Here is a 15,591-nt window from a genome sequence, read left to right as displayed (position 1 = left end):
TTTGTAAGAGGAAGAGAGCCATGTGGCTGAGTTTTAGCTATTATTGGAAGATACTCTTATCCACCCTACCACATTTAGTTATGTGAGATTTAGTAAAGATAATTGCCTAAATTTACTTAAAGATTTGTTTATTTATTTATTTATTTGAAAGGCAGATTAACAGAGGGAGAGGTGGAGAGAAAGAGATTTTCCATCCTCTTGTTCACTCCCCCGAGATGGCTGCCAACAGCCAGGGCTGAACCAAGCAAAAGCTGGGAGCCAGGAGCTCCATCCGGATTTCCCACAGGGATCCAAGCACTTTGGCCATTTTCTGGTGCCTTCCCAGGTGCGTTAGCAGGAAACTAGATGAGAAGCAGAGCATCCAGGACTCAAACTGGCACACTAATATGGGGATGAATGGGATTCCTATGTTGCAAGTGGTAGTGTAACCCAGTTCACCACAGTCAGCCCCTGCTCAGATTTACTTAGAGCGTGGTTTTCTAATCAGTGTATGATGGTCTAACATTTATGGTATACCCTGAGACAATGAGTGTTATGGTCAGATTAGTTGGGAAGGGCTAGGTTGACTTGAATGAGTTGGGTTTCTCTGAATTGATGAGGACAGTGTGATAGGACTTCTTCAAGCCTATCTTATACTGAAGGATGTTCTGTTTGAGAACAGAAGGTAGTGTTTAATGTTTCTGAAATGTATTAGACTGTTGAACTCTTTTTGTTGCTTTTGAATACCAGTTTACAAGATGTGGGATATGGTAGAATCTAGTTTGACAGTGGTGCTTTTTAGAATGAGTGTAGCTATGTTGTAACTTAAATGCAGTTGAACAAAAAAACCAGTCTCTACAGACATATAAATAGTGCTGTGTTCCTGAGATTGATATGTAAGTACAAGAGGCATAACTTTTTGCTTTTGTTTTTTTTTCAAAGATGTATTTTATACAGCTAAATGTGTTAAAAAAATACCTCCAAGCTGCTTTGGTCTTATATTGGACTTCTTAGGCAATGCTTTCTGTTAACTGGTGCTCTGAAGTCCAGAGAAGTCATTTGTATTTTACATGTAAGAAACTATAACAACTCTCTTTAAGCCAAAACCTTTTATCTGTAGAAAAATTACAGGAAACTCAGTAAGTTTATCTAGGAAGTACTGGGTTAGAGGCTACTCATTTTTCCTAGCTATGCCATTTTACTAGATGTGAAGAGCAAGAATTGTAGCTTATGGTGAAATTTTTATGGATGTGGAAAATAAGGTCAAGTGGGCTTCATGGACGAACATTTTTTAATAGAGTAATTTGAGTTATTTATTTATGTGAAAGTATTATTTTTGATATGAAACTTATGTGTGTGAAAAATCCAGCTGAAATACTTAAGAATTCCAAAACTGTTCAGTCTGATCTATATAATGGCTTTACTTAATCTCATTGAATCCACATCTTCGAATAAACTTGGATATAACTTTAATTCGAATCATCATCAAAGTTCGGACAGCTGTTAATTTGACCCATAGATTAAGCTATTATTGTAGTGAGGATATTATTGAATGAGTAATCCTAAAGAAAATAGTTTCTGCTATAAGAGATACTAATGGTCACTTAGACCTTAATGCCAATCACATTAGATAATTCTGGGCCATAAATTGGGTGGGTCATTTCTATTATAATTTCAATTGGGGTTTTTCAGAGCAATTAGTGGCTCATGTTTCAAATGTAGAAGCTGTTTATGTACATAAACATTAGAGCTGGACTTGTAAGACTCTTGAGGCCCTGTGTAGAAAGTCTTTCTTTTTTTTTTTTTTTTTTTTAAATTTTTTTTTTTTAATTAATTTATTTATTTTTTTTGACAGGCAGAGTGGACAGCGAGAGAGAGAGACAGAGAGAAAGGTCTTCCTTTGCCGTTGGTTCACCCTCCAATGGCCGCCGCGGCCGGCGCGCTGCGGCCGGCGCACCGCGCTGATCCGATGGCAGGAGCCAGGTACTTCTCCTGGTCTCCCATGGGGTGCAGGGCCCAAGCACTTGGGCCATCCTCCACTGCACTCCCGGGCCACAGCAGAGGGCTGGCCTGGAAGAGGGGCAACCGGGACAGAATCCGGCGCCCCGACCGGGACTAGAACCCAGTGTGCCGGCGCCGCTAGGTGGAGGATTAGCCTAGTGAGCCGCGGCGCCGGCCAGAAAGTCTTTCTTAAGGCTTTGTATACATTTTACTTTTCTTGCTACCATGTTAAATTTTTCCATAATTATTTTACTTGGCTACTACCCTTTGTTTTTTGATGGAGTAGTTGGATCTTCTAAATTTTTTTAGTGTTGTCATATTTATTAAATACTGTGCTGTTCAGATATTTATTTTTTTTAAGTGTTTAAATTCGAGGCTTAGGGTTTTTCTGAGGTCTTCAAAGACCTGAATCATTAATGCTGTCTTCCATGAAAACCACACTGTGTATCAATGCCCTGAGTTATGACTGATGAAGGGAAGCTTTGCTGTCTGACTCTGCTGGCCTTTGAAAAAGAGAGACATTTCTTAGATTGTTTTCTGGCTTGCTAGATACTCCTTTTTATCACAAAAGTATGACTTTTAGGTTGTCTATCTATTGATAGATACACTTTTTATGTTTTTATGCATATACACACATATATATGTTAAAATTTGATTTTTAGTATTGAGAAAAAAATACAACATGTTTTTGGTGTATGTTGAGAAAGAGCTAATTAATGGTTTATAGGGAGGAATTTAACGAAGTGCTAATTATGTTACTTGGCTCTGTAAAAGTTAAATTTTTCCCAGATACCTTTCTCTCTGAGTAGATCTTTGTTAATTATGATAATAATAGGAAGCACGTGAGCTGCATTATTCTACTTGACATATATGTTATGCTAATTTTTTTTTTAATTTTCAGATGAAACGTTCTGTCAGCCACCCTGGTTCTTGTAATTCAGAAAGGTAAAATCAACTTTTGTTTTGACTGAGTTCTGTCAAAATTATCCTTATTTAAGGAAATTTTTATGAAGAAAGGAAGGGATTACTGAAAAGAAGGAAAACTACTTGATTGAAGAAATTTACCTTCTAGATAGATCTTGCCAGTATTCCAGGTTGTTAAACTGTTTGTTTTTTATTTTTATTTTTTGTAGTATTCATTTAACTAGCTATGGCTATCTTATTTAGTTTTTTGGAAAGTGTCGAAATGATGACGTTAGCATGCATTTTGCTACATTGACTGCTGAGTGCTGAACCCTTACTGTGGTTTTGGTGTTTTTCTCTGATGATTATGTCGTCTTTGATTGAACCATCAGTGCTGGGACGAAGCCAGCCATGCCCATGCCTGACCCTGTCAGGGAATGCAGAGTTCTACCTGCTCCTTTTCCAGGAAAATGGGAGGTTTTTTTTTTTTTTTTTTTGACAGGCAGAGTGGACAGTGAGAGAGAGAGAGACAGAGAGAAAGGTATTCCTTTGCCGTTGGTTCACCCTCCAATGGCAGCCGCGGCCGGCGCGCTGCAGCCAGTGCGCTGCAGCCAGCGCACTGCGCTGATCCGATGGCAGGAGCCAGGTGCTTCTCCTGGTCTCCCATGGGGTGCAGGGCCCAAGCACTTGGGCCATCCTCCACTGCACTCCCTGGCCACAGCAGAGAGCTGGACTGGAAGAGGAGCAGCCGGGACAGAATCCGGCGCCCCGACTGGGACTAGAACCCGGTGTGCCGGCGCCACAGGTGGAGGATTAGCCTATTGAGCCGCGGTGCCGGCTAGTGAGTATACCGCTAACATGCTCCCCAGGCTCCTGGTCCATCCCTGCTGGTCTGCTGGTTTTGACCAGATTTGAACTGACTTTAGACACATACTCGTGAAATCTATAACTTTCCATTTTTAAACATTTGTAAATCCTCTGATATGTCTGCTGTCTCGCTGGACCTCCTCTTCTGTACACCCTGTCTGTTTAGTGCAGGCTGCCAGCTGTATTCTGCAGGTTACCAGCTGGATTCTATTTGAGTTGCCTCGCTTACAGTTTGACCTCTGAGCAGGATGTTGCTTACATAAGATATTGGACATAAAAGTAATTCTATTTTCACTTAAGGAGAAGTCATTTAAAATTCCAATTAAGTTATATTGTTTTTATTTATTTAAGTCCTTACAACTTAACACTTTTTATTTAATTTGCAGGAGTAGTCACTGTACAAAAGAACCAGTGTCTACACTTCACCGACTCTCCCAGCGACGCCGAAGAACCTACTCAGATACAGACTCTTGTAATGATATTCCCCTTGAAGAATCAGATAGTAAGTTAGAAAGGTTCTGTCTCTTTCTTTGTCCTATTTGGCAAAATTGTCAGGCTTTGTATATTCTGGAATGAAAGATACAGAACACTGTACCCTGCTCTCGGATTAATTCCTTAATTCAGAACTAGGCAGGGAGCTGGCACCGTGGCATAGTGGGTAAAGTTATGTGGGCACCAGTTCGAGTCCTGGCTGCTTCACTTCTGATCCAGCTCTCTGCTAATGGCCTGGGAAAGCAGTAGAAGATGGCCCATGTCCTTGGGCTCATGCACCCACGTGGGAGACTGGGAAGAAGCTTCTGGCTCCTGGCTTCAGATCGATGCAGCTCCAGCTGTTGCGGCCAATTGGAGAGTGAACCAGCATATGGAAGACCTCTCTCTGCCTCTGCCTCTCTGTAATTCTGCCTTTCAAATAAATAAATAAATTTTTTTTTCAAAAAAGATCTAAGCAAACCTAGTCAACAAATGTATATATATCCAACAAGCACAAAGTCAACAGAAATATATTTATCCTTCTACAAACAGCTAACAAATGCTGAAGGTTGCTTTTTAAATATTGTATCTTCAAGAATATATGAACATGCTTCCAAATGTTTATATAAAAATGGAATTAAGGTACTGGTGTTAAGCTGCTGCCTGTTATTCCAGCATCCCATATGAGTACCGGTTCTGGTCCAGGTTGTTCCGCTTCCAGTTCAGCTCCTAAGTAATGTACCTAGCAAAGCAGTAGGTGGTGGCCCCAGTACTTGGGCCCCTGCCACCTATATGGGAGACATGGATGGGAGTTCCAGGCTCCTGGCTTCATCCTGGCCCAGGATGGGATGTTGTGGTCATTTGAAGAATGAACCTGTAGATAGAAGATTTCTCTCTCTCTCACTACCCTCCCCCCTCCCCACTGTCTCTAACTCTGTCTTTCAAATAAATACATACATCTTTTTTTTTTTTTTGACAGGCAGAGTGGACAGTGAGAGAGAGACAGAGAGAAAGGTCTTCCTTTTGCCGTTGGTTCACCCTCCAATGCCTGCCGCGGCCGGCGCGCTGCGGCCAGTGCACCACGCTGATCCGATGGCAGGAGCCAGGTACTTATCCTGGTCTCCCATGGGGTGCAGGGCCCAAGTACCTGGGCCATCCTCCACTGCACTCCCTGGCCACAGCAGAGAGCTGGCCTGGAAGAGGGGTAACCGGTACAGAATCCGGCGCCCCGGCCAGGACTAGAACCCGGTGTGCCGGCGCCACAAGGCGGAAGATTAGCCTAGTGAGGCGCGATGCTGGTCCATACATCTTTTTTAAAGGTGGAATTAAAAGATAAGTTTATTTTGGTGCAACATTTGTGAAATCCATGAATTATACTTTTTTTTTTTTTTTTCAAAAAAAGATTAATTTATCTGAAAGCATTACAGAGAGGCAGGAGCAGAGGTAGAGAGAGAGAGATAGATTTTCCATCCGTTGGTTCACTCCCCAGATGGCCACGATGGCTAGGACAAAGCCAGGAGCCAGGGGCTTTTTCTGGGTCTTTTACATGGGTACAGGGTCCAAGCACTTGGGCCATCTTCCATTACTTTCCCAGGCAATAGCACGGAGCTGGATCAGAAGTGGAGCAGCCATGAGTTGAACTGCTGCTGCAGGGATGCTGGTGCTACAGGCAGAGGTTCGGCCACAGTGCCAGGCCCTATAATAACTTTTTTTAAAAGATTTATTTATTTGAAGGCAGAGTTTCAGAGAGGCAGAGGCAGAGAGAGAGAGAGAGAGAGGTCTTCCATCCTCTGGTTCACTCCCCAGATGGCCTCAACAGCCAGAGCTGCGCTATCTGAAGCTAGGAGCCAGGAACTTCTAGGTCTCCCATGCGGGTGTGAGGGCCCAAGGACTTGAGCCATCTTCTACTGCTTTCCCAGGCCATAGCAGAGAGCTGGATCAGAAGTGGAGCAGCTGGGACTCGAACTGGCACCCATATGGGATGCCGACACTGTAGGTACAGCTTTACTTGCTGTGCCATGGTGCCAGCATCTCTATAATAACATTTTAAATGAACTTGTGTGTGTGGATTTCAATTTTTTTTGTACCAAAGTATACATCTTGTTTGTTAATTGAGAGGCAGAGAGATAGAGAGCCAACTATAGACAGAGACAGACACAAAGCTCCCATCCACTGGTTCACTTCCCACATGCCTGCTGCAGTTGAGACAAGCCAGGAACTGGGGGCTCAGTCCAGGTTCTCCTGCCTGGGTGGCAGAAATCCAGTTCTGTAGCCATACTGCTGCCTCCTAGGGTTTGCATTGGCAGGAAGCTAGACTTCGGAGCTGGAGCTGTGCGTGAAACCCAAATTTCTGATGAGGCATGTGGGTGTTTTAAGCCGTATCTTAACTGCTAGGCTGAACACCTATCTCCAGACTGACCTTTTATCCTGTTAATGTGAACTTTCTGAGTTACTCTTGTATGTGTGCGTTACACAGTCTTTTACTCTGATTACATTTTAGTAATTTCTTAATAACTTCTAGTCATCTTTTTCTCTCACTATATCTGCATTTTACAAACATTTTAGAAGAAAGCATGATTTTTTTCTAGGGGAAATATCAAGGCAAGTTCTGAGTTGGAAGAAAAATAATCAGCCTTTTTAGTTATGTACCTCGAAATGGTTAAGGCAAATAATTGTGTCTGTTAGTAGTGGTGGCTTACCCTAGTATTCATTCCTGTATCTTTTTCTTCCTTATTAAAGAGACAGTACAATGTGACCTTAGGAAAGATTTTGTGATAAAATTGTCGCTAACTTTTCTTGAGAGGAAAAGCTTTGAAGGGGTGCCAGAATACGGAGTTTGAAAGTAGTGTCCATGACTTCCTGTGAGCACAAAATGACCTTCTTAATACTCGTCCACGAACAGACTTGTAGTTTTCAAAATTTTTCTTACTTCCCATGAAGCATATGGGATAGGAATTACTTAAAGCTCCCAGTTAAGGAACAGGCCGTGTTCCAGGAGTTCCTTTGTCAGTCGGTTAGTGTTTCTCCTGTGGAATGACACAACAAATGGTGGCTCAGAGGCTTCTGGTAGCCTAGAAGAGCCTAGCTAAATCACACTGTGGCTGAAACGGGGCAGAATAGTGATGTGCTTTTCTAGTATTTGAATGTATTGGAAACTCTGATTAAGATAGGGTTATTGGGCCGGCACCGCGGCTCACTAGGCTAATCCTCCGCCTTGCGGCGCCGGCACACCGGGTTCTAGTCCCGGTCGGGGCGCCGGATTCTGTCCCGGTTGCCCCTCTTCCAGGCCAGCTCTCTGCTGTGGCCAGGGAGTGCAGTGGAGGATGGCCCAGGTACTTGGGCCCTGCACCCCATGGGAGACCAGGAGAAGCACCTGGCTCCTGCCGTCGGATCAGTGTGGTGCGCCGGCCACAGCGCGGCGGCCGCGGCGGGCATTGGAGGGTGAACCAAGGGCAAAGGAAGACCTTTCTCTCTGTCTCTCTCTCTCACTGTCCACTCTACCTGTCCAAAAATAAATAAATAAATAAATAAATAATAGGGTTATTACTTAACCAGAGAGTTAAACTGGTTTACCTGTAGAGTTCTGGCAGATGGCGGTGGTTCAAAAATGGACTACTGGCCGTTTTCAGGTGTTTAGAAGATGGTGGCATCTTTTTTTCTTCATGCCCATTTTTTTTTTTTACAGAATTAATAATTGATAAGAGGGTATGTTAGCATTTTGAAATTAAGTGGGACAAAGGGTAGAGAAATGAAGGAAGAAAAATGGGTGAGGGAGGTAGGAGAGAAAGAAATTTTCCTGGACCACTTAAGCAAGACCTGGAAGAAGAAAGAAGAGAGGCAGAGTGCGCAGGTAACACAGACTCTGATTCACTCCCCGTTCTTTGTGCCTTGTACACACAACTCTCTTAGCCCAGAGAAGAGTTCTGTGTGTGGTCTGCCCTGTCTTCTAGATGCTACTTCTCTCTGTCTCTCACACAGAGGCCAGGTGATAGCTGAGTTACTAGTTTTTTGGAAAGCTACCCATTTTTCCTAAGCTTTCTTCCTTTTTGGGAACCTGGCCTGAATATTTTTGGTTTTAGATTTATTTATTTATTTGAAAGGCAGAGTGACAGAAGAGAGAGGTTTTCTACCTAGTAGTTCACTCCCCAAGTGGCTGCAAGGGCCCTCGCTGGGCCAGAACAAACCCAGGATCCTGGAACTCTATGCTCCTGCCTTTGTACCCCCACCCCCGCCCCACCCTACTGTGGGCATTTGGAGAGTGAACCAGAGGATGGAAGTTTTCTCTGTGTCTTTCAGTTTGTTTTGTTTGTTTGTTTGTTTTTCTGACAGGCAGAGTGGACATTGAGAGAGAGAGACAGAGAGAAAGGTCTTCCTTTGCCGTTGGTTCACCCCCCAGTGGCCGCTGCGGCCGGCGTGCTGCGCTGATCCGAAGCCAGGAGCCAGGTGCTTCCTCCTGGTCTCCCATGAGGGTGCAGGGCCCAAGCACTTGGGCCATCCTCCTCTGCCTTCCCAGGCCACAGCAGAGAGCTGGACTGGAAGAGGAGCAAACAGGACAGAACCGGCACCCTAACCGGGAGTAGAACGCAGAGTACCGGCACCGCAGGTGGAGGATTAGCCTAGTGAGCTGCGGTGCTGGCCAATAAATAAATCTTTAAAAAATTGTAAAGATAATAAATGGTCACGATAAATGAAAACAGTATGTATGCAAGTACTGCGGCCTCAGGGTAGAATTGTGCCACTGCAGCTCTGTCTCCTTGGGGTGGCATGATGGTTCAGTGAGCAGTATTCTAAAGAATGGTGGCAGCCTTCGGTGTGAGCTGCCTTGTCAGCTGTGCTCAGAAAACCTTGCAACAAAAAGGGGCAGTCCTGGATTTCGTCTGAGTTCTGCTAACAATTGTGGGAGGTGTGCCCTTTTTCACACCTTGATTTCTTTGCCAGGTAACGAGGGATACTAAAAGCATTAACCAGTTAGGTTGGAAAAGCCACAGCAAGTTAAGAAAGGTTACGTTTAATTCAGCAACTATTTATTAAATAGCCATTATGTGCCAGCCATGGTTCTAGCAATGAACAGAGCAAGAATCTCTACTTAAGATAGTTTCATATTTATCTCACAAACTCTGAAGTTTCTCCTTACGGCTGTCAGTAGTAGAAAAGTTAGATTTTTTTTTTCCTCCCAGACACACAGGCTGGCATTGTTGTGCAGTGGATAAAGCTACCACTTAGAAGGCTGACATCCCATATCAGAGTGCCTGTTCAGAGTCCATGCTGCTCTGCTTCTGATCCAGTTTCCGGCTGATGCACCTAGAAATAAAGGTAGCAGAGGATGGCCCAAGTGCTTGGGCCCTGCTACCCGTGTGGGAGACCAGGATGGAGTTCTTGGCTCTTGGCTTCAGTGTGACCTAGACATGGCCATTTAGGAAATGAGCCAGAGGATGAAAGATCTCCCTCTCTCTCTCTCTCTTTCACAACAAACACACACTCACCCTCTCTCTCTATCACTCTGCCTTTCAAATAAATCTTAAAAAAGTGAAAAAAAAAAAAAAAAAACCCTGGAAAACAGCAAATAACAGCTAACAGAAAGCTTAAAGAAAGTTTGTGTTCCTGAATAGAAAATTAAAACATGTTCTTTCACAGAAGTCCTGGATTTAGTATTAACAGGATATTTAATCTTTTAATTACTTTCTTAATTAGGACCTACTCACTGTTCAAGAAATACACTTAATGGAGACTTGACATCAGCAACCATTCCTGAAGAAAACAGACTCACGGCCAAAAAGAAGCCTGAATCGGAAGCCCTTCTTCCACCCTTCTCTTCCTGAGGCAACCGAAGTGTCCAGCTTCCTCTAAGTATTGCTATGCAAAAGCTGCTGCCACTCAGCTGTTGTCATAGGGATTAGCGTCTCCCTTAGGATTTCTCTGCACTTTATAGAATATTGTAAAACAAACAAAAAACCCACATACTTTTGAAGTGTATTTTATCTTTATATAGTTTATTTGCAAGAGTATTTTCCTAATAACTTCACAGTATGAATGTGCATCTTTTTTTTTTTTTTAAACAAATGATGATGTAACATTTTGACATCCATAAAGACAAATGTAGATATTTTTCTAAAAAACTGTGAGGGACTGACGGATTGGTCAGTGAGTATTGTAGCTTATAAACATGAAATCTTGAAAGGTTTCAGTTTGACAGAAGTGTGATACATGTAACTTGTGCCATGGACCAAATGGTCACTTTACCCCAGCTAAAACTGAGTTATGATAGCAGCTTGATGGTGATTGTATTCTGTTTCTTTAAGCAAAAAGGAAACTCTTAATATTCTAAATATCTTTAACCCAAATACCATGACATTGAATCTGAATATTTTTTAAAACCCAGACTGTGCTGTGCTTCATATGTGAAGTTGACACTACTGAATTTGCCAATACCAAATGTTGGGTTAAAATATTTAATTTTTGTTTATTTATTTTCTTGTTACATCAAAAGAGTATTGCATCCTCACTTTTGTGACATACCAAATTTAAGATATGTATGCATTGTTATTTACCTTGCTTTAGAAATGAGGCTAACATTGTAGTGACCTTGCTCACTTATGCCAGAGAAATAAACCACTTCTGATGGAAGAGGATTTTAGTGCTTTTTTCCTCAGATAGATGTTAAGCTGCTGTTGTAAGGTATTGTTTGCAGCTCTTTAGGATATCTGGAGACATTTTAATTTATGAATATTTATACAAAAGAGGAATTCCTTCAAAGTTCTTTGCCACTTGAGAATGGCATTATTTAAAGAACAAATAGTATTTTTTGATAGTGCCTGTCTGTATCTATTGTCAGTGTTTGCCTTGTTATCTGTGTTTCTGAATTCACTTTGGGGTGATGGTATTGTCCAAGGTTTTGGATGATGAGCACTTTAAAGCAAACTGGTTTGGTGTTTTTTAAGTTAATCATGTTTAATAAATATGTGGTTTTTGCAATCAAACTCATCATATAATACATTGTATTTTTTACGCTCACTGATATTCTGTATAATCTTTATTAAGTGCTATGATAGTATTCTTTATTGATTTAATTTTTTTTTTTTTAATCTGGGCCTGCTGGTAAATACAAATGAAGCATGTTGTCAGTTTTTGCTGCCTATGAACTTAGAATGGTGTGGAATATTTCACCTTAAATTTCTCTTGCAAGTTAATGTGGGTTTTTTTTTAAAGAGTTAATACTTGGGTATTTACTAAAATAAATATGTAATGACAGGCTTTCTTCTTTAAGTTTAATATGGGCATATGGAATCTATAAACAACCTAGATACATTACTATGTATTTATAAACTGTGTGCTACTTAAAAGTGTGATTTTAATTAGCACACAGATCATTCCAGTGTATTTAGTGGCATTTTTTCTTGCTCATAAGACTAATTTGAAAAAAAAAGTTTGATAATATAGTACATTTCCATGTTGGTGAAGTAATCAGGTGTTTTGCTTTTTTTCAGTATAGTAAGAACTTGTACAGTGAGAATACAAAGAAGATCAAGGTGCTGCCAATAGGAAGTTTTTTCTGGTAGTCAGTGTTTTGTTTTTTCCCCAAAGTAATAAATTTATGATAAAAATACTATAATAACTTTTTGAACTCATAGGATAGGAAATGAATTCATTTGCTATTTCTTTATTCAAATATATGAGTTCATGAAAAGTTTTCTGTAAATATTTTTTATAAAATAAAGTCATTTTCTCTTTTGTATCGTTTTCCCTCTTTGAAATAGGTGCTTGACAGATTTGCTGTATTCCTAGGTACGACTTTTATTGTGATTTTCAGCCACTTTTTTTTCCCCCTTAGGAACCAAACACATTTGGGAAATCATATTTTTAGGCAGTATAAATGTGTCATATGTTATATCTAAGTTTCCATCAGTGAACTAGTAGCACAGAACAACCTATAAAGCTTAAAGGAATATTGCATTTTGAGGAGCCCTGTGAATTGTTAAATATGCTTGATCTTCCTGAATGTTAAGGAAAAGATGAGTCAAAGAAGAACAGGTCTATAAGACTTTGAGCTTGTCAGGTTTTCTGTAACATGTGGTTGTTGATCGTTCCTTTTTGGCTTTGTCCAGGCCATGGCATTGTTGAGAAATTTGGAGATTGTCTTGTCCATCAGTGATCTTATCAGCAAACTGAGTGCTTGCTTTTTATTTCAAGTGCCTCGTCCCTGCAGTGTGGGAATCACAGGCCTCTGTGATGAAAGGGACCTTGATAGGAATTCTTTTGTAAATGAGCTAAAAATGAATTGTGTCGCATCAGATTGGATTGTTGAGTTCTTTGCAATCAGGACAAGTACAAAAATGGATGCTATTATTTCAAATCCAAAGCAAGAGATAAAGGGTCTTCATTTCCACAGGTTCCCCTGGAATCTTTAATCCTGAGTTGTAGTTTTTCAGTATGCATTATCACATTTAGAAATTGAGAAATCACAGCAAGATCTCAGGAACTGTATCCTTGTAATATGTTAATGCTGGACTGATGTTTATTTCCACATACAGTATAATGTCATTAATTTGGACTCTGCCCATTCTTTTACTAATGAAATGCCTCTAATTTGTCCCCTGAGCCTTGCTGTTGCTACTTTGTGTGGAGTTAGTGTCTTGATTCGAAAGAAAGCTGTTTTAGACTGCAGGAGCTCCTCCAAGCTCTCTGTATTGATGGCCTGAGGTAAGGAAATGGTAGGTGGCTGGTGGATAAGACTTACTTTCTGAATTTCTTTTTATTAAAATAATTCACACAGTTTAAGAAAAAAATCAAACAGAATTAAAAGACTAAAAAAGACTAACTGAAAGGTTAAACAGAGCTAAAAGAAAACGAACAATCCCTTCTCTACCTACCTTAGCACCCAGAGACCAGGATTTTTAACTTTTAGTGGTTTATGCTAGTATTTGTCTTCCTATGTAAAAACATATTATACTACTTTTTCTTGATTAATCAGTTTCAAAAATGATTTTTTGAATTTGTTGTATGATAGGCAGGAATTACTTTTCTTAGATCCTTACCTCACATTTTTCTTCTTCCACCCATCCCAGTATAGATTTATATTCTTGCAACTTTGTGTTAACTCCCAACTTGCTATTAGATCAGTAGATAATAAATGTTCACTGATGGAGCACGTGATTAACTATCATTACTTCTTTTCTACTGGAATCCTATTTTTGTTGGAGTTACTAATTTAACATTTTGTTTAGTGTCTTATATAACTGTCAGAGTGATTATCCAGTGGAATAAATGCTCAAAAATACCAGATGATCTATCAATTCTATCTGTTCCTTTTTTTTTTTTTTACATTCTTTCTTGGACATTTTTTTTTTCTATATTCTTTTATCTTCCTTTATCTTCCGCGTGTTGGAGTGTTGCTCTCCAGGACTACTGCTTGGCTCACTGGTCATTCTGAGAGCCCCTTTGTACTTTATCCTCATATTGGATCTTTGCTTATTAGACCCTATTAGATCCTATGAATTCCTCTTTCTTGTTTTGCTATCCTCTAAGCTTATCCACCAATGGCAGTCAAAATTTTTAGGCTTTCCAAGCCAGAAAATGTCTCTACTCTTGATTGAGTGATAGTTTGGAGCCCGTTAAGTAATTTTCCCTGTAAATTTTAAAGGCAGTGATCCATGTCTTACAGCATTCAGTATTACTCTGAGCACTCTTGCGCCATTCCTTTCCATGGGACTGTTTTTCGTTTCTGGAAGCCCTTTGAAGCTTCTCTTTATCTCTGACGTTTCATAATGTTGTATGTATGGTTCTTCATCTTTAATTGAAATGTGGAGCCTTTCAACTAGAAGGCGTGTCTATTTCAGATGTGAACAGGCATGTTCAGGATGGTATGGCCATAGACAGCTTCTCTGTTTTAGTTCTGGGAAATTTTGGGTGTGTTTTAAATAATTTTCTCTGTCCTGTTTTTATAGAATTGCTGTTATTTTAATGTTGGACTTCCCAGATTGATCCTCTAATTAAAAAAAAAATTCTATTTGCATCTTAAATTGCATTATAGGTTGAGTATCCGTTATCTGAAATATTTGGGACCAGAAGTGTTTCAAATTTTCCAGTTTCTTAATTTTGGAATCTGCATAGACTTTACTAGTTGAGCACCCTGATCAGAAAATAGGAAATTTGAAGTGCTCCAAAAGCCAAAACATTTTGAGTATCCTGTTTATGCTCAAAAAGTATTGAATTTTGGAGCATTTCAGGTTTTCGTATTATGGATGCTAATCCTGTTTTTATTATCTTCCAATTCTATTGAATTTTATCTGCATATTTTAAAATTTCTGAAATTTTTTTCTATGTTCCTTTCTCATGAAACCCTTTTATTTTTTCTTTTCTTTCTTTTTTTTTTTTTTTTTTTTTGACAGGCAGAGTGGACAGTGAGAAAGAGAGAGAGACAGAGAGAAAGGTCTTCCTTTGCCGTTGGTTCACCCTCCAATGGCCGCCGCGACCAGCGCGCTGTGGCCAGTGCACCGCACTGATCCGAAGCCAGGAGCCAGGTGCTTCTCCTGGTCTCCCATGGGGTGCAGGGCCCAAGCACTTGGGCCATCCTCCACTGCACTCCTGGGCCACAGCAGAGAGAGCTGGCCTGGAAGAGGGGCAGCCGGGACAGAATCCGGCGCCCCGACCGGGACTAGAACCCGGTGTGCCGGCGCCGCAAGGCAGAGGATTAGCCTAGTGAGCCGCGGCGCCGGCCGAAACCCTTTTATTATTTAATGTTTTCTTATACCTCCTCGATAATATAAGTTTGTATTTTTTCCTCAGATCTTTGCTGTTTCTTACATTGGATGTTTTCTCCATGTTTGATTTTCTGTTGGGGCTTTGTCTTTTCATTCTGAAGCCTTTCCTAAGAAGCTGGAGAGATCATGCATTCATTCATATTAGTCCCATGCTGCAAAGCTAATTTCATTGGTGTTCATGTGTTGGCCAGGCTTATCAGTTGTCTCAAGGATGGTCATGCTGAGGGCCACTTTTTTCTTTTGAGATCTCCTAAATTTCTGTGGATGTCAGTTTCTCTAGAAAAGTGGGTTCTGGCAGTAGGGCAGAAGAGGGCTGAGTATTCTCAGTTTTTTTTTTTTATGATAACTTTCAATTAATTCCTATATTTTCAGTCTCTCTTTTGCCTCACCCAACCCAAATCCTCCTCCATGCTGGTGACCCTCAGATTCAGTGTGTCGTGTAGATGGAAAGTTAGGGTGCAGCAGTTGGCTGACGGTGGAGGGTGGGGAGAGTTCAACACTCTCCAGTCTTCTATTAATAATTTCACTTTTATATGTCATTCCCACCCGCAGTATCCAGTGCTTCCATGTTCTGAGCCTTCCGGGTGCTTGGTGGGATGCATTTTTTGGCTTT

General features: G+C 40.9%; 1 protein-coding gene across 4 annotated transcripts in view; it reads left to right on the top strand.

Moving 5' to 3' along the window:
- PLEKHA3 (pleckstrin homology domain containing A3) overlaps window positions 1-11,951 on the top strand; it is a 32,223-nt gene extending 20,272 nt beyond the window's left edge. For all 4 annotated transcript variants that reach the window (XM_002712316.6, XM_017342969.4, XM_017342968.4 and 1 more), the window contains 3 exons: window positions 2,882-2,925; window positions 4,137-4,252; window positions 9,913-11,951. In XM_002712316.6, coding sequence (XP_002712362.1) covers window positions 2,882-2,925; window positions 4,137-4,252; window positions 9,913-10,040 — 288 coding nt within the window. In that variant the 3' untranslated portion in view covers window positions 10,041-11,951. The remainder of the gene's footprint in view (window positions 1-2,881; window positions 2,926-4,136; window positions 4,253-9,912) is intronic.
- Window positions 11,952-15,591: the final 3,640 nt, after the last annotated feature.

Source organism: Oryctolagus cuniculus, chromosome 3 (assembly GCF_051225735.1).
Source record: "Oryctolagus cuniculus isolate XC-2025 breed Fujian yellow rabbit chromosome 3, ASM5122573v1, whole genome shotgun sequence".
In the NCBI taxonomy this organism is placed as follows: Eukaryota; Metazoa; Chordata; class Mammalia; order Lagomorpha; family Leporidae; genus Oryctolagus; species Oryctolagus cuniculus.
The sequence above is the reverse complement of the archived record's forward strand: the minus strand, read 5'-3'. Positions and strand labels throughout refer to the sequence as shown.